A 19761-nucleotide genomic window follows, 5' to 3' on the forward strand; every position below is an offset into this window, starting at 1 on the left:
GATGAATGTTCATTTTAATGAGCTTCTGAACAATATGTTTGGAACATTCATGGTGGATTGGATGATTAAAATAATGAAAATCTGAAAAAAGATTTGATGCATGTGTGTGAGTGCCTAGCTTGGTTGGATAATAGAAATAGAGTCATGCTTATTGTGGGCAATTAACAAGGCTTCATTAAAAAAAAGGGGAAAAGGAATCCTGAACCTTTTTAAACTGTACAAGGCTCTGTCTAAGTGCTTCAAAGTTGAGTAAAGCAACTGGTTCCTGACCTGTATCCTTCAAGAATAATCTAGTATTAACAAAGAGATTGCATTCAATGGCTGGGAACTAAGACAACATTTATGAGACTGAAAAGCTCTATATTCTCCCCTGTTTAGTTAATTGCACAATTTGGGTGTATTAGTCCACCAGTAACGTAATTAATTGGATACTCTCAGCTCTGCATGCTCAAACTGAATTAACCATAAATTGCAATATGCTATGTGCATATCTGCTTGTAAGCATACATGCTGTCTGTATGTATCGTGTACTCTCAAAAGTAAACGATAAGGGTTTCTTTTCATTAAATTCAGAAATTTCACTTGAATTGAAAGCAAATCCCCATTTCCACAGATAGACTTATCTGATAATACGTGTCCAGTCTTCTCAAGAACAGGATAATCAAGAGACTCCTGGCAGCTAGAATTTTGGTAGAGATGACAGATTTTAAATTTCTTCTTCGATGCCATGCAGCGTTGGATTCATCCAACCTATCTGTCGCTCCATACAAGTTCTGCAACAAGTCTAAGATAATAATCAGGCTCTCTCTGCACACACCACCCACACACACATGCTCTCACAGTAAAGAAAACATAGCTGACTAGCTTAGAAAAAAGACTGCATTTTCTAACAGCAATTGACATGTGAAATAAATTCTGTCTTTAATAGCAATTGCAGTTAACTGTCTCTCTCCCTCATTTCTTGACTCAGTGATTAGAAACAATTAGCTCGTTGTTGTTATATAAATATCATCTCTAGCTCTTCAGCAGGCTGAGCTATTAAACTTCACATTTTTTAACTTGTAATTCTTACCTTCTACAAGGCTTGAATATCCTTTGGCCTCAGAAGGCCTTAATCCCAAAGTGTTCTTTGTAATTGTCATTACATGAAATGGAGACTCTACAGACGAGAAGCTAAAAAAACCAAATGCTCCTAAGAGAAATATATTCCAAAAGAACACCTGAGTTATAAAAGTTGAAATACATATACATTGCTAGTTCCATCTTGTAACTGAGTATAAGTCAAAGTGACTCAGCTCTGGCCTTTGTTTAAGCCATCAGTCTTGCCAGCAGTGGCTGTGGGTGCATGCCCATGAAAGAACAAGAACAGGGAAAGTATGGTGACCCTTAATGACTGTCCTAGACTCTCAGTATTTTCAGGTGAAGGGTTTCAGTATTTTCACGTTCAGTACTGGGTAATCCTTAATACACATCTCTTCCAATTCCTTATTTGCATTCTTTAATTCTAAGTACTCTTTGCAGCTACACCATCCTTTGTCAAAGAGCACAGACCTGACCACTCCTGCATGAGAAACCACCATCTTCTTTTGGAATTGAAAATGGCTCCAAATGTTTTTTGGTTTGGATGGCCATTAATTCTTGTAGCAAAAATGATATAGTACAGTCAATTTTTACTGACTCTTTGCATGCCAGTTATGATTTTATAGTTTTGGGATAACATCCTTAAATATACTTTTTAAATGTTAATTCTTTCTTGCATGGAAGCTAGATCATTCTTCTTGCCATTTTCATTATTTTTTCCCTGGGTCTACTATAGCCTTTTAGAGGTGAAAGCATCAGTTCTGCAGCAAGATATATGCTATAATAATGAAAGTAATTCCTAATATTGATTTGCTTTTTAATCACTGCCAAGCATTGAGTTTACTTTTTCTTTTAAATTGTAATGGTAAAAACTAAGTGGTAACAAATACATAATTTCATGCATTTATTTAGGTGTATCACTTAATATTGCTCCCCACCAGTAACTTCCAACCAGACCATAAGAAGCTTCTTGTAGTTTCTTTTTGCAAGCTTCTCCACCTTTACATGGTGCTGTTTCTGGAACTGAGCAGACCTTTGTGAAGTCCTTGACTTCTGTTGTTCCCATGGGGATAGTGAATGCAGGTACATTGTGGTACCCACGACAGCCTAATGAGTCAGGTGTAGGGTTCCGAGAAGCCTCTTAGTGCTGCATTAGGAGTGGCATTTTGTGACAGTTCCTGTGAGAAAAGTACTCTCACAATAAAGTGAAGGAAAGCTTCATTACTCGATTTATAATTTATATTGTATCTGAGTGAAAATTGGACCCAAACCAGATGGTTTGGTACTTGTAAACAAATTAGGTATTTTTGTAGAGAAATATTTTGTGTGTTTAAAGTCAGTTTTAAAATTAGCAATTTGGTAACCTCAGTGTTCTTTCTTAATTGTTGACCTTCTCCTTTTCCCTATTAAAATTTATCTCTTTTTTAATATCTTTCTTTTATTTAGTAATTATCTTTAGAAATCACTAAGCAATGTATTCTTATTTAGACTATACTATAGTCCTGTGCACAAAAGATGAAGCATCTCCATAGTAATAATATAAGGCCAAAATGGGGTGTGATTGGACTTTCAAATATTAAAATAATGGTAGCTTTTTTTTAATTATAACACAATAAATTATCATAGAAATGTTTGAATTTGGAGATTTTGATTCCATTACAACTTATGTCCATAAATTTATCTCATAAAAACAGGTAACTAGTTCACTGCAATCCACTGTATTTTTCTGCATTTTAAAATGCAGTGATCCTTTGTACAAAGCTTAAAGAGAGGAACTAAAAAAATGTATCCTCATTATAGAGGTAGTCACATTGGAAGTCACTTATATATCTCCTTTTCTTTAATTAGTGAATTAAAGGGGGGTGTGGGTGTTTGTTTGTTTGTTTGTTTTTCTCAGAGGCTCAGGTAAAGTATAACTGTAGTCCATATTCTGGAGTACTGAATCATGAGTGAATTATGCAGCATGTCAGTCTTGCAGAATACATGCTGATATACCACAGCATGATTTATTTGGCTAATGCTGAAAAAGAAAATTGGTGGTTTTCAAATATCTGTGTAAATTATGTCTAAATTGCAGTCCAAGTATACAAGGCTGAAAGAAAAGTTCTTAGAAGGAACTATAATGAAGCTTTTAAAATTGGAAATAGTAGCAAATGGCCATTTTAATGTGGAAATGGGCAGAAAATCACCAGGTGGTGATTGGATTATTGTGTTTTAAGATGATTTTCCTCCGCAGGTGTGACATGGTAACAAACGGTGTGCACACTCAAGGCTGTTTTCCAGGGACCTAAGACAATGTGGTTTGATTTGCTGAGCTCTGGGGAGTGTTTGCCCTTTGATGTATGCACATTCACGGTGTACATGCTGCAGTGAAATTGTCAGCCACTTCCACTGCTGTTCCCCATGTTCAGGAAACTTTGATCACGGTCCTATTGGTGTTTGACATGCTTTATTAGCAAATCCATCCTGAGCTGAGACATGCTTTGACAAGTCCCAGATCTAATTGCTTCCGATAGCGCAGATAATAATACACCAGTACTTCTCAGTAGTTATGATTTTGAATAGTCATGTTACTGCACTTACAAGACTCCTTTGTTGTAATTGTTTAATAAATATTTCAGACATGACAGTTCTTTCATGAGTTCTTCAAATATACTAATCCAAATAAATGCCTGATTCTTAGTGCAGCAGTTGTCTTTCAAATAAAGCGAGGCAAGCTGTTTGATAAAAGTTCCAAACTATTTAGATGCAAACTGGATGCTGTGAGAGAGGTAAAATCCTGTTACAGAAAAGTAAATCCAGTCTGTGTGTGCTCCTGTGAGAAGTGCTGTTCAGGCATCTGAAGAGCAGAATCAGAAAGGTTTTTGTGGGCACCAGGTCCAGTGCAGTGCGAGAATAGCATCTGTCCTGCTGAGACTAAATTTACCCCCTGCCTTGTTCTGCCCAAGACCGTGCTTCCAAGTGTCGGTCACGTCTCAGTTTTTAACAGACCAAAGAATTGCTCAGCTGCTTGACACCAAGGTCGTGCTTGGGGCAGTGGATGGAAAGAGTCAAGCACTTTTTTTTAAATCTCCTTGCAGTTTCTGGGGAAAGCCAAGAGACATTGCCATAAATTGGTGCCTACCACAACATGTTCATTCCTATCAGATCTGAATATGCTATTGCAATTAGAGATAGCATTGCTGATTTTTAGGAGGTTCAAAATAGTAATAGTAACATACTTCAGATAACTCCTGAGTTAGGCCTTCTTTTGTAAACACATTCTTTTAATACTAAGCTTGCTTTGGCTTGAGAGGTGTCCTTTTTGGTAGGATGTGAGAAATTTTGCTTTATTTAGTCACCAAATGATCATTGTCCCTAATCCCTGATTTGTGACTACTAATTCATTACAGTAAAAGAGCAGAATTTAAAATATGTTCCTCTGAACTCTTTAGAGAATAACTGAACATAAATACTGAAAAACAAGTAAATTAAAATTCTTGATGCAGAGCTGGAAATTACATTGTTTCTCTTAATACAAGATTAGGATCTGGCACCCTGGTACTCCAGAGTTCTCCATTTCTTCTTCATTGACTTCTGAAAAAAAAAGTCACGGCATTCCATAATGAAAGCATGGGAAGATGAAAGGAGAAAACAGAGGGGCAGGATGCAGACAGGACTCCAATAGAAAACCTATTTCAAACAAGGCAGAGATGTACAGTACAGACATGCCCACATCCATCCCTCTCCTGTAAATCTCATTAATGGAGGTGGTTGAAAGTGAACATCTTTTCCTCGAGTTTTCATTGTGGAATTTAAATTCAGAAAGGAGGCTAAAGGCTTTTGAAGCACACTTGTGTGGAACCAGTAAAAATGGTGTGAGGGGCATTAAATACAAAAGGTTCGGTGTTGAGGGGGCACCCTTTTAATGTGCCACTGCCCATGAAAGTCACCACAAAGATCAGAGTTGTGACTCACCTCCAGCAAAAGGAAATAAATATGCCATGAACTGTTTGATGCAGAAGCAAATGCATGTGCCTATTTTTATGCACTCAGTTGCACATTATGGTAGTAACAGCATACAGAAGGGTACACAGCACTTCCCATGCATAAATCTGTAGTTGCCTTTTAAAAGCATGTGATCTCAAAGGCAAAGACAAGGAGAGCGAAAAACAACAGAGCACCAGATCTGTTCTGAAGGTACATTTATGAATTTAATTTCCTGTTGATGCACCAATGATTTAGGAAGGTTAACCTAGTTAAAGCTGTGGGAGATAATCCAAGTTAAATTTTGCACCTCAAGGCAATGCTAAATCCTTGTTTTACTTCCATCCTAGTGCTACTTGAGCAAAAAAAGATGTACATTACTTTGAAACCTACACAAAACTCTGCTTAATCTTTACTTTTGTATTGTAACTGTTATCTAGAAGATGCAATAAGCAAATGCTTAAAATCTTTTCTCCTGAAATTTTACTGCAGTAAAAGTTGAAACGCTGAATTGTTTTTGGTACGTGATGAAAATCTGGAGTCTCCTTTACAGCTCCAGAATAATCTTTTGAAAATCTAATCTCTTTTGATGGATAATTTCTATGTAAGGGATTAAATAGAAATGGAAATTGAATTAAAATTTTTGAAATTATTATAAATAGACAGATAATTAAATATAGCATAGATATGGATGCACAAGGTGTTGAATTACACTTGTTTCATTTAAAGTGTCTAACACTGATAGAACTTAATATGTGATACTTGTGATTAATGAGAGTCTCAGAGAGGAGTGAAATTAAAAGCTGGAGCAAAATGTGGAGTCTGACACTGTGAGTACAGGTACAGACTTCCTGGTAGCTCCTGGACTGAGTTCAAGGCAATATTTTTATCTGTCCCCACTGCCTTTTTCACAATACCTTTTCACAGTGCTGGCTCAGTAGTAGCACTGGATCCTAAGCCAGCCTTGGTAGTAGTAGAGCACTGACAGCAAGGAATTCCTTGAAAAGGATTTTTATCTCCTAGCTTGTTCTGTGAAGTCTATGTAAATTTTCTTCTCAATAAATCAATTTTTCTTTTCCCTCACTTGTGAAAAGCAAAAAAATTCCATGCTTGGTTGAAAGGATACAAATGAGGTACCCTAAAACATGAACAGTTGCAAATTTGTGAACTGATCATTGCATGTTTGTGCACTCGCTGAAGCAATGGGATGATTGCTACACGACTAAAATATTCTGTAGATAAAATAAACACCTGTGTGGTATCAATTTAAAGAAAAGCCACATTCTTTGTAATTAGCAGTTTTCACTTCAGCCTGTATGGCTGTCATTAGATCACTGTGCAACTGAAACTATTATTTTTGTAATCTCATTAAGATCCCTTACATGTATTAAAAAATTAAGTTTACTTCATAGTGAGAATTTTTTCTTTTACTAAGTTGAAAATCAGGAAGCAACAATGTATTTGTGTCTATTTAAAAAGTAAGAAAGGAGCAGAATTATTAAGAAACATTTGAAAAATTTGCATTATGCTATGGGAGTTGTAAGAGAGTATTTGGGAAATGCAGGTAGTACAGATATCCACAATCCCCAAAACAAAAATCCAGAAACTCGATGTACCAATCATTGCCACACGTTGAATAAACACTTGTGTATTTATGAAAATGCAAGTTTTCACTAAGAGTAGAAAGTCTCCCATCCTGCAGGGTTGGAAATGAAATAGTTCATGCTTTTTAACACCTGGCAGAAAACAGATTCACTACTTAGAGGAAGAGAAATGCTGTCAGTATTGTGTGCGGACAGCTTAATTTATATAAGCCCTTGAAGGGAATTAAGAAGCAAAGGCATCTGTAGTGGAGCAGAAATGGAGTGTATGTAGCTTGCTTTGTCATTCTCTAACACCAGATACGTTCTTCATAATATTGATACTTAGAGCAATGGGACAAACTTAGAATGTGAGAAAGAGGTTAATAACCTTCCTGAGCCATTATTTAAAGTTCATGGCTGGCCTATTTTTAGGCCACCATGTGAAAAGAAGTTAGCTGAAAATAGATACAGATCATGTGTCCTTGCAGAATATAGAACATCAGGACATTTCATTTCCAAAGAACATAATTGGGACTTGGAGCAGAATCTTCTTTCCCCTCACCTCTTTGCTTGGAGATTATAACTTGGGTTATACAAGCACACACTCTTACGTGAGTTGTATCAACCTCTAAATAAGATAACTAAATCTAATTTGAAATATAGTTTCTAATAGGACACATTAATTAGTTACACTTTGGTTTTTTTTTTTTCATTTAATGTAAAGGACATAGAGGTATGTCCAGTACACATATCAATACATGTGTGGGAGAACATATATATGCATATGTGTATATATGTATATACATGTTGATATATATATACACACACATACATGCACACATATATTTACACACCTATATACATATACTCTGACACATACATGCAAACACACGTACGGGATGTCTGTGTGAGAAGAATGCTGTGTCAAACTCTGTTGATACCTTTGCAAAGTACTAAGTGCATATATTGCATTAGGTACTCTGATATGGTCTCCCTTCTTCTGCTGTTGCCATATATCTCAGCACTAATTTCCTTATGCCACCAGACTATATTTATAATATATTACCTTAAAATTATTTGTAGTTACAAGGAGTTTAGGGGTCCTCCTATGATACAAAATCAATATAGAGAAATTTATTCATAAAGTAGAGATTAAGATATAGTCTAAAGATAATTTCAAGAACTTTCTGAATAAATTATAGGAATATATTTCTTATGGAAATAAACCTCAGCCTATCTTTAATTCACTAAGTGAGCAATTAAATTATACATATAAGTTAATTAAATGCTACTAATAGTTATATACATTTTAAACTTTGATCAAGCAGATGAACTGAAATTGTTTTGAAAAAGAATATTAAAATTACATAAAGAACAGCATACCATGGCTGCCTGGGCTCATGCACAGATGCTAATGGCAGATCCTGAGTGCCCTGCTGTCATCCGACCCCTTTGCTTTTAGTGTATGTCCAACCCTGTAGTAGAAGCACAAGCACAAGTATTTAAGGCCTCAGTGATGGCATTCAAAGAGCAAAGCAAAGAGTAAATGTAGACAGCGGAAGGCTGTAGGCATCTCCCCTGGTTTCTTTTTTATTATTTACATAGCTGCTTCTTCTCCATTTTCTATAGAATAAGAGTTTTCAGAATGTAAAAATGCTGAGGATGTCCTGGTGCATCCTTGATATGTCAAGTCATGACGGTGATTTGGCTCTTAGTTGTAAAGTGACTCTTACTCTGATGCCATGCCATTATTTAGTGTGTCTGCCTACACACTAAACACTGGACTTTTAAAGTCTGATGCATTACTTTTGCTCTAGCTGTTATTACTAATACACATTGACTTGTCTACTCCTGCCAGATTTCCTTCTCTTTGCTCCACATGATCTGCTATTGAGGCTGTTTCTGCTGTCACCATTTGCCCTCCTCAAATTTTTTCCACTCTTTACAACTCCCTTGCAATTTATTCATCTCTTTCCCCTGCAGCTACCAATATTAGCCAAAGTGGTACTCTCAAACAAATTCTTTCTTGAGGGCTGTCTGGCTGACACTCTACTAAATTATTCCCAGAAAATTCATCTCCATTTTTATGACCTGCTGATAACTTTTCTGGAGCCAGCTCTCTATGTCTCACCCTTACAAATGAGCATCATCCTCATGTTTCACTGTAAACCAGGGCTCTAAAATCAGCACTTTCAGTATTTTTCTGCTTCTGCATGCTTGAGCTCTGGTGCAGTGGCCTGAATGTGGGTCATGGACTTCTTACACCTGTATTGCAAGTTGCTACTCACAACATAAGATCACTGAGCCTTTGCACCTGATACCACTCCAGCATCCTTGCCAGTAGTTTCCTTTAGAAGGCAAATTCAAATGGTATTACAATTAGCTTGCCCCAGTTCACATTGCAAAGCAGTGACGAAGGCCGAGTTCAGAATTAGAAAGGGATTGTGCATCCTCCTTATCTTTCTTTTTATATCCTTCTGTTATATATAGCTGTGTACCTCTCTAGCTGGCATTGTAAATATTCTAGCACATATACATGCAGGCATTCAGGGTCCTGTCACACATTTACCTAAGAAACCTAAATAATTAAATTAATAAATAATAAATAATTCATTATAAAATCTCTTTTTCTCACTTTAAAATGTGGAATATACATGGTCTAACAAAGTCTAAATTTTGTGTGTTAGGTAGAGTTAAGAGTTTGATATTTCTTGCACATAATATAATGTAGGCCTTTACTGAGTAGTTACAAATCAAATTAGATGCAAACTGAAATGTACTTAAAAACACTAAACATAATTTCAGTGTGGATATTCCAAGTTCAGCTAACTGGGATTTATCCAGTATCATCAGTAAGATTTAATTTAAGCCACTTAATAAATTTATAGAGAGAGCCTTTGAACCAGTGGGCTTTAATTCATTATAAGAAGAGTATGTGTTAACCTAGCAATTAACAAGATAACAGTATTTCTCATCCAGAGCTGCTCAAGAGCTGTAAAATAACTCAGTGAACAAATCACCACTGATTTTTAAATAACTGTTTTCCTGGTTGTTGTTGCTACTGTGTCAACTAAACCATACACATAGGGTGTAGATAAAGAACCTTCTCTTGGGAACTGTGTTCTTGCTCACTTTTGGCCATCTGGGTTGCAGTACATGGAGAACAGAAGAAGGGAGGAGAGGACAAAGGGAGAGTTGGAATGGCAGAAGGAATTACTTGCCTGTTTCAGAGCACACATTAAACTTTCCATGGATGCATTCACAGCTTCTGTTTCTGATCTTGAACAAACAAGAGCAAATCAGAAATAACACAAAAAAATTGTACCCAAACCATAGCTTTCCATTTCTTTTAAGGCATGTTTATGTTTTCCCACCACCTAGTTCTTTGCTTCAAACTTTGCTTTAGCCCCTAGTCACCCCTGATAGCTTTAAACACAGATTTCTTCCTCCCTGCTTTCATCCACAAGTTATTCTATACATGGCATTCCTTTTCTCAAGTGAGAGAAACTCTTCAGGCTGTCCTGCATTCTAACTGTATGTTTTAAACAATAAAGCACCCCAATCAATATATTTTACCTAATAATTTACACAAATGTAACTCAGGCTGCCTTTGTGAAACTCCACTGTGTCCTCTTTTTCTTTCTCTCAAGCACAATTACTTTACCTTGCTATCAGGTGAATCAAGCACTGTCCTGAGAACAGCAGCACTCTTTCCAGCACTGTTCTAAAACAAACCCCCTTTTCTTGTGGTGATCAGGTAAAATCTTACTGACTTGGGTGGATACTGGAGGTAGTCTTCTTTGAGCAAAGCTGTAAGTAGCACTTGAACTAGTATTTTTTTGGAGCATTTTGGCGTAGTAGTGTAGTAGTTACTACTATTAAAAAGTGGTAGCTGCCACACAGATGACATAGAAGGTAAAGCACATACTGATTGGTGATGGCAAGTGGGGTTTCAGTACAAAGGCATAGCAGTGGAAATGGTTTCCAGTACCATTAAACCAGATCACCAGCTGGAGGAGGTGACTGGAGGCTCCAAAGACATGGAGAAGCAGTGCTGCAGTAGAGACTAACCAGTGAGCAAGCAAACTGGACAGAGTTTGACAGAGTTTTGTGATTATTAGCAAAACTTTCTCTTCTATCTTAATCACTAAAAGTGATGCTTAGGAAAACTGAAAGTTGCTTCATTCATTGTGAAGCAAACATGAAGTCTAACTTGTGCCACTTTTCCATGCACTAACACAAAATATGGATAATCATATAGATACCAACAGGATATTGGTGCTGATAGGAGTTTTTCAACTTCATATTCCTTAGTATTTCTTTTCTGCTGCAGTGTTACAGTACATGTGTTTAAATCTGTATTCTCATTGGCTTAATGGGCAACTTCAATATTTAAAATTCCTGATAAACAAAGATTTCAGCCTTAATTAGCACCCCCCCAAGATATTATTTTTTAAATACTGTATAGGATTAACAAGTACAACATTCCAGTGTACACACACACAAATGGGAATGAAGATATTTAGTTACTCGGGGGCAAAAAACTGAAATAGTGTTTGTGAAATACTTTTGAAAATTGTAGTTTATTTATTCAGTTAATAAGACAGCACAGTCTCTACAGCAACTGCTGTTATGGTACAGCACTAATTCCACATTACCTTCTTTAATAAATTGTGGGTGTTTTTTCCAAAAAACATACACAGAGAAAATTTGTTCGGCAGAATAGTTTAAAGGGTAAAACCTTCAAGAAGTAGAGACTGGTCAAATGGACCAAACTTTAAGTACTTATCTCAATTATCAGAACTTCTCAGGCTTTTGAAATTAGACTGGCTATCTCTCTTTTACAGGCTTCCTTAAAACACTGGCTGTATTGCTGCTCCCATTTTAAAGCCTCTCGTCCTTTTTCCAGCTGGAAAACAAACTTAAGCAGCATTTAGCATATCAGAACATTGAGGAAGATGAAAACTAAATTCCTTTTAAAAATAGTTAGAAAATGGATAAGCGGTGAATGAATGAAAGAGTGGATAGTGTCTTTTTTCTTTCTTTTTCTCTTTTCTAATCTTCTAAATATAATGGACAATCCAAAGAGGAGCTTGAAATGCACAGGACTGCTTTCTCTTAAGCTCCATTAAATCAATTAACAAGCTAGGAAAAAGATGGATATCTTTCATCAGAGTGCCTTTATTGGAGGTTTGGTTGAACCATATTGCCTCAAAAGGATTATTCTGTCTGCATTGGAATTTAATGCAATAATAATACTGAGGCATAAAAAATGCATATAAAGAGTTGAATAGAAAATTCTAATCAAGAAGGGAATGACAGAAAAGTATGCAGAAGGCCGACGTTTAATCAGCTAAGCGAAGAAAATATAATTGGTCAAATCTTTATCCCTCCTGATTGCAAATGCATAAAAAAGATTGCTTTCTGTTCGAAGACAGCAATACCAGCCACCATATGCTCTGTTTAGGGCTGACTTGTCTTAATCGGAGTTGAAAAGAGCTAGACAGAAAAAAAACCCCTGCTTTAACTCAGTCCTGTCAGTCTTGGTAGAATCAGAATTTCATTCATTGTTTTTCTGCAAAGCCTATGAATTCCTTCCTTCTTGTGCCTAAGTTTATATCACAGCTGGATGGCAAATTTTCTGCATTTGGATATGCTTTATCCAGGTATATACTGGGGGTCTTGGGAGCTGGAGGACTTTGAAAATGAAATAGACAGGCTGGTCACTGGTTTTCAAGGCAATTGAGATCCCATGGACTCTCTTTGCCTTAGAGATCAAAGGCTTTTTTCAGGTTTTGTGCTTTGTCTTTGGGTCAGATAAGTTGGTACCTCAGACCAGAGCATTCTTGGGCTTTAAAATATATAACCATAGGGGCTACACAGGCTTCTAAAACAGACACAAGGAATATCCAGTTCTATTGACAAAATGACAAAATACCAAATCCTGAAGGAAAAAGAATAGTGTTTCTTGACACAATTCTAGACATACTGGTGAAGAGTTACCATGTTTAAAAGTAAAATTTAAGCAGAGTCTCTATGTTGAAACTTATCAGTGTAATTGAAAAATGGAAAGTTGAGGCAATCCCATTCAAAGAGAAAAAAAATTTATGTAGTTGTTTTTACTTACATGAAAGGCCTCTGAGCAAAATTTATTTTTAAGTCATACACTCTGTAGAGATGATAAAACAGAATGTGTCAAAGCAATTTGAACAACTTCAGGTGCACCAGAAATGAAGAATATTGCATCCCATTGCCACATGTAGATTTTCTGGCATTTAACAAGTTGTTAGATAATGATGTAGTCATTCCCTCAGTGGGATACTAATCCTAGTCCTCCTGACTGCCTGCTGTCATAAAACCTGTGAGAACTTAGTATCAGTGAGATGCCTCCTTTCTGCCAAACTCAACTATAATTGACCAATGGGTTAAAAAATTACAGGAAATCATGAACACATAGAAAATATAGCTCCTTAGAACTGGCTTTAAATATATCTAACCTGCTCAAATTAACCCGAATCCCTAAGTATAATGCCTATGGTTCTCTCTTAATGATGGGTCAGTAATTTTTCATTTGCAAGGTATTTCTAAGGGAAAAATAGTTTTCTCAGTAAAGTGATTTTTTCCTTTCAATGATCAGGAAATAAAGACTGATTTAGTTTCACATCCTTTTAAAGCAGAATATAAAGGAACACTTGGGGAAAAAAGGTGCACTGTTACAGTTATACACTAGATTTTTGCAATAGTATGTAAAAGTCTCATAATTAAGCTAAACTAAGCCATTTTTCCAAATGGCCTACACATAGGGAGAACATAGTTTGTTGATGGAAGTAGTACCTTTTATTAGCTCAACTGGATTACTGAGAAAAAGTAAAGAACTTTCCAGGCATACAGATCTTTCAAGAACTTTTCCTTTTTTATGGCAACAGGATTTTCCAGTCAGTCTAACTACTATCCATCTAAAAATTTTCTGGAAAAGAGGTCCTAAAACTTCTAGAGATGCCATCAGACAACTGCAGTCACGGTTGGGACAGCCTTGTGACTGCTTCTGTAACATCTTGAGATGCTTCAGAGAAACCATCAAGAAATATTGAACCCACACAAAATGATAATATCTGATGCGTTAACATCAGTTTGAAAAAAATCCAGAAAGGTCAAGATGAGTAATAAATCCAATATAGTACAAAGGAGCAGAAGCCAGTGTAATTACCTAACCAATCTCTTATATAAAGCAGACAATTTCATCTCTTAATTATTGTGTAAGAGACCAGCAGTTGGGATAGATCAACACTTGCTCTATCTAGGTCTGATTCATTCTTGCTCTTTAACCATTTCAGCTATATAATGCATTCCTAATCCCTTCTTCAAGCTTCATTTGATATTGTCTTCCATGATCCTTTCCTCAGGCTTCATTTGGTATTTTCTTCAAGTAGAGGTGAGACAAAATCTCATTTAATGAAGATATAATATTGGGTACCATAGTCTGGTTCCAGTCTAGCTCCAAAGAATTAAAAGAAAAATAAGAGTGAAAGATTTTTCTCTATCCAAAATGTCAACTCTTAATTTGTCAGTTTGTTCTTTTGTTACCTCTCTTTTAAAACTCAGAACTTTTTCTCCTAGTACTTTCTGAGTTACATAAAACACTTTCATAATCTTTACTGTTTCTTTCTCCCCAGGATGATATTTAAAGTAATACACAAGAACCTGAAATTGCAGAACTGCCTGTGATTAAGATTCAGGGAAATGTATTTTACTGCTCTGAATGATCTCATATTTAAATAAAAGAACACTTTAAAGAAAAACAAAGCACTTAAAAATGACACATTTCTTTCTCCCTCGGTAATTTTCCACCTTCTAACATCTTAAATAAGGGAAGTTTGTACTTTAGTGCAAACTTTCACAGAAAACTAATCAACAAAATGAATGCATTACTAGGAATAACAGCTGAAATTACCTCAGCAGGGTGGTTTTGTAGCTATGTTGGTACCTTCATTAGGCAACTCAGGCTGAGCAGGATAATGTGTGTGCATACATGGGCATATCCAGATACAGGTTACATAATGTGACAGAAAAGTGGGCAGAAGATTGAGCCATAAGAGGACATGAGATTCCATGGGTGAAAATCCTCTTTCAAAGGTATGTGTTGTTGGGATTCCCAAGATGTGATGAATTCCCTTCTGGTGGGTAGGACTGGATCTGCACAGAGGATTCATCCAGGTCTGAATTCTCCCCTCTCTATACTGATAAAGATATGTTAGGGATAACTTCTTTTTTTTTTCCAATTTCCCTTTTGTTTACTTCATCTGCCCTACTTTTCAGCTTTCACTCCAGACACCAATTCTCCAGGTTTTGTGTTCCTGTGTTCTCACTTTTCTGCAATTTCCATTTCTCAACCTGTTTTTAAAGTCAAGATTCCTGCCTTCTTTTTTTTCTGTTTATTTTTTTTTCTAGGTCTTACTGTTCCTTCTTTGTGTTTCTTCCCATTCTCTCTTTCATAGTAGTACTCCACCTATTTTACTCTTTCTTTCTAATCTTGACTGGAGCTGAACTTTCTACTCTCCCAGCCTTTTCTGTGCTTCCCCACCAGCTTCTATATAATTTCCAGTCAATTTTTGCTTTCTTTAGTAATTTCCTTTCTCTGCCTCCTGGGCATGCAAGACAAGCTATTCACTTTCAGAAGCAGTAAACAAGCAGCAAGCCTACTGAAAAGTCCCTGAGCAAGACAAGACAAGTAATAGCTGTTGCCAGCATCAGTGGAGACGGCAGCAAGGCAGTCTCATGGGGAGCAGGGGGTGTAGTCTGGGGCTCCTCATGGGATGCCACCACATTGCTGGCAGTCAGAGAAGCAAATAACTTTCCTTTGGGAGGGAGATGATGGCTGAAGCATTACTAATAAATGTAGAGTTTAAACAAGAAGGAAAATAAGCTTGTCTCCATGCCTTAGAAAGACAGACAGTTGGAATCTCATTATGATACTTATTGCCTCATAAAAAATATACTTAGAGGGTATCTTGGCATTGCCCTTCTTGACCTCCTGACTCAGCAGTATTCACAGATTTGAATGTCACCGATATGGCAGTCCACATGCTGCTACTTGCAGTAATTTTTGGATTTAGGCAAACAGAAGACATCCTGCATCAAATTTACCATGGTTTTTTTACACAGGACACTAGTTTTTAGGGTGCTTAGTGAGACATTTTGTTCAAATTTACTTTTCTAAGTCCCACTAGATTTCTTTGGAAAGCATGTTGATTGCTCAGGGAAAGGTGGTTGTTTCTTCACTCTTCTCACTCTCAATGCACTTGCCTGTTAGTTGCTTCAGTAACAAATGTCTTCCCTTCAGAGGGGAATTCCCATATCTTTCCCAGATGCAAGGGAACTGATTTGAAGAACCCACTATGGGTTTGTTGCTTATAGTGTGAAATTAATTGAACTTCCCCAACATGCCTATAAGCAGGTTATTACATTGTGGGACAGGGAGAGGAAAAGAATTTGTGTGATCTCTGGACAATTATATCTGAGCTTCATGCTCAGGGTTGTCTGTGTGGCATATATGAGATATATGAGACAGCAGATGCATGGAGCCACTTCCAGCAGGAATGCAGTCATGGGAGTGAGAGCACTGGTAGGGGGAATTTGTCCTTTACATCAATCTTGAAGTATTAGTTTAAGAAATGCTAGGGGTACTCCACAGACAATAAAGGCATATTTTGTTTTGCAAGCAGTTAAGTGACTGCTGGCTGTATTTTTCTTTTATTTGCTCTGTCTTCATTTATATACAGATGATTATATTTGCTCTTCCTGTCATGTTGGGTTTGCTACCTCAGTAGATGTTGCCTGCCTGAGCCATTTTGGTGTGCAATACTGATTAGTCTCAGTTTTTCAATGCAATGTTAAATCTCTAATGGCAACTGACCATGTTATGTTCCCAAGACAATGTAAGGTCTGCAAGAATGAGCTTGAAAATATTTCATAAATTATTCGTATGGTTTTGTTTTCTTTTTATTTATTTAAAGCAAGTATGACATTATCAGCTTTTTTTGGTGCTAATCTTTTCATGCAGATGAGCTTACAGTGTGCTCTGTAAATATAAATGCAGTTTCTCCTTGGTAGGAGAAATCCTTAAGGCCCTAGGAGAATAGTAGTGCTTTCTACTTTATACACATCTCTTTAAAAGGCAGAAATGTATGTTTCTGTGTTTACAAAATTAATTAGAAACTGTGCAGGAAATTTTCCTGTTGATTTCAACTATGTAATGTAATATATATTTCTATTACCACTAGATATGTTCAAACAGAAAGATGGTGTAATTTTTGGAAACACAGTGCTTGCATCATTTTATCACTTAATATAGTTATTGCAACAGCCAATCTGGTTGTCAAGCAGTGTCATTCCTATTTAATTTTTACCTTTCTCTCACATTGTCCTCTTAAACTCCAATGGGAATAATAGATAACATGTGAAAAGTCACCAGAGGAAGGCAACCTTTAACCTTAGAAATAAAAGTCAGACTGCACTTTTGTTTCAATCACTTCTCTAGAAACACATGAAAATATGTTATAAAGTGAGCACAGAGACACAGAAAAGTCCAATATGGGCATAAAGAAATTCTTTATTAAGAAAGCAGAATGTCTTTTTTTCAAAGCCCATCATATTGAACATACTTACTGACCATTATTATCATGATGTTTCCTTCCCATTTAGGAGATTGTCAACTTCAACTGTCGGAAGCTGGTGGCTACAATGCCTCTTTTTGCTAATGCAGACCCAAATTTTGTGACTGCCATGCTAAGCAAACTGAGATTTGAGGTGTTCCAACCTGGAGATTATATTATCCGAGAAGGGGCCGTGGGTAAGAAGATGTATTTCATTCAACATGGTGTTGCTGGTGTCATCACCAAGTCCAACAAGGAGCTGAAGCTGACAGATGGCTCTTACTTTGGAGGTGAGTAGGAAAAAATGAATGATAACACTGGAGTGAATACACTAAACCAAAACACATACAGATAAACAAAATACATACAGATAACAGATTAAAAGAGACTTTTGATTAAGTTAACTAAGAGTCACTTGCCTAGACAATTCAAACCACAGTGAAGAGTGTGCAAAATATTTCTGAACAAAACATTCAGAGTCTGCTTACTGTTGTGAGGACAGCTGTTACAAATGCAAAATTACCTTCCAGAATTTTGAAGTTATTTTGAATTAAAATCGCTGTTATTTAACAGAAAATATTTAAATAAAAATATAATAATTTGCATAGTTATTTTATAGCTTTTCAAGGGTAAAATTGACAGGATTAATCTTTAAAAAATAATAAAATTTTTGAATCATAAATCTGATGGTAAAAATCATAGTAAGAATTGAAAAATTAACAATGAGTAGAAGAGCATTATTTACATGGGATATTTTGTAATTCATTCATATTTTAATATATTATTTGTGCTTTTTCCATGACTTTTAGCATACATCAGTGTTTATCCTGACAATATATACTAGGAGAAACTGGACTTCCTATTTGACTAGGTAGCTTTCTAACAGATGTATATTATTATTAAATAATATAAAAAATTAAATCAGGTATTACTTTTAATCCTAATTAAATTAATCTGGTAATCCTAATGAAAAATAGTTATTTACTTAGATGAAGGCATCTGAATATGTATATCTTGATGAAAGCAATTGCTTTTCTTACATATAATAATTGACAATACAAAATAGTTGTTCCCTGTGACTGTAAATTATCTTTATGCAATGGAATAGGTGTCTGCTTCCACAAGCAACCTGGTTTTCAGAAGCTGCTTGAATATTTGTGTGTGTACCACTGCTGCTCATGAGAGTTACAGTTAGCTGGTCATTGCTGCTGAATTCCATTAATGATGCCATAACTGCCCTTTCAGAAAATGCTCAATTGAAAGCCTAATCAGTGCCATTTAGTTGGTAAAGAGAGGGGGGAAGCTAAGAAAAGTGAATTGGGCTCAGCATTTCGATTGGGCTATAGAGTTACTTAACTAATCCCATTTTAGAATAATACGCTAAAGCAACTCCTACTGATCTGGCCTGAAGACCTTGTCACTTCGAAGTAGCCTCTGCAAGGTGATTTGTATCACCAGTATTTGTAGAAGCACTTTGGTAAAGAGGTCTTGAGCTTATCCCACAGGATTAAACTGTAGATGCTGAAGACAGGAGATTAAGTAGAAAGAAAAGGTAAATGCTGAGGATGAAGAAACAGAGCAACCTTGGTCTTGGTCTCCTCTATGCTTGGCAGTGCCCTAGTTTATGAAAATGTCTTTGCAAGAGCCTGCATGCTGAATCTGGCCATAATACTCCTCTGAACCAGCAGAGGATCAGAAGAGATTGCACATGAAAGTATTTTACATAACTGTCAGCCTGTTGTTGCAGTGCAAACAACTATTTAGCTCATCCTATTCAACTGCTACCCTTCTTAATAGGAATGCAGACAAAAAAATAAGCTACTTGCAATATCCAGACACTATAGGAACTTACTATACTGCATACCAAAGCACTTTTGCTCATCCAAACTGCAGCTGGGATGAGACAGGTGTTGCAAAAATGGGTGGTAATGCATCCAAAGCCTGCTGGGGCAAACAGAAGGAAATAGGTGCTGCTGTGGCATGGAGGGGTGAGGAGAGGTGAGAAAAGACAAGTGCACAGGGAGAGAGGAAATGCCCCAAGATCCAGAGTGATGTGGCTCAGACTTGTTGTAGAAAAACACCATATATTATGAATTTCTAGAAGTGTATTCCCAGCTGGGGAGAAGAAAGACCTATCTGGATCAGAGAAGCTGTGGATGCCCTATCCACAGATATGTTCAAGGCCAGTCTGGATTGGGCCCTGAGCAACCTGATCTAGTGAATGTCATCAATGGCAAAGGCATTGGAACTAGATGATCCTTAAGGTCCCTTATAACTCAAACCATTCTATGATTTTATAATTCTATGACTGCAGCTGAAAAGAGAGAAAACAAGCTGCAAATCAGATATATGTGAATTGAAAAGGTTGGGATTCTCAAAGGAGAAAATAAAAAACAGTTCTAAAATTGTCATCTCTCTGGAGAATACCCACTTTCCCTGAAGTGTGTATCAGAATCTGAGTAAAGCTTCCTGACCAAAGC

At 36.5% G+C, this 19761-nt stretch overlaps 1 protein-coding gene across 1 annotated transcript in view; it reads left to right on the top strand.

Moving 5' to 3' along the window:
• The window catches only part of HCN1 (hyperpolarization activated cyclic nucleotide gated potassium channel 1), a 194746-nt gene that overhangs the window by 154223 nt on the left and 20762 nt on the right, over positions 1-19761 (top strand). Inside the window, exon 6 of the mRNA XM_066569615.1 lies at positions 17331-17571. Within this exon, the coding sequence (XP_066425712.1) occupies positions 17331-17571 (241 nt within the window). The remainder of the gene's footprint in view (positions 1-17330; positions 17572-19761) is intronic.

The sequence above is a fragment of the Molothrus aeneus genome, chromosome Z (assembly GCF_037042795.1).
Source record: "Molothrus aeneus isolate 106 chromosome Z, BPBGC_Maene_1.0, whole genome shotgun sequence".
Lineage (NCBI taxonomy): Eukaryota > Metazoa > Chordata > Aves > Passeriformes > Icteridae > Molothrus > Molothrus aeneus.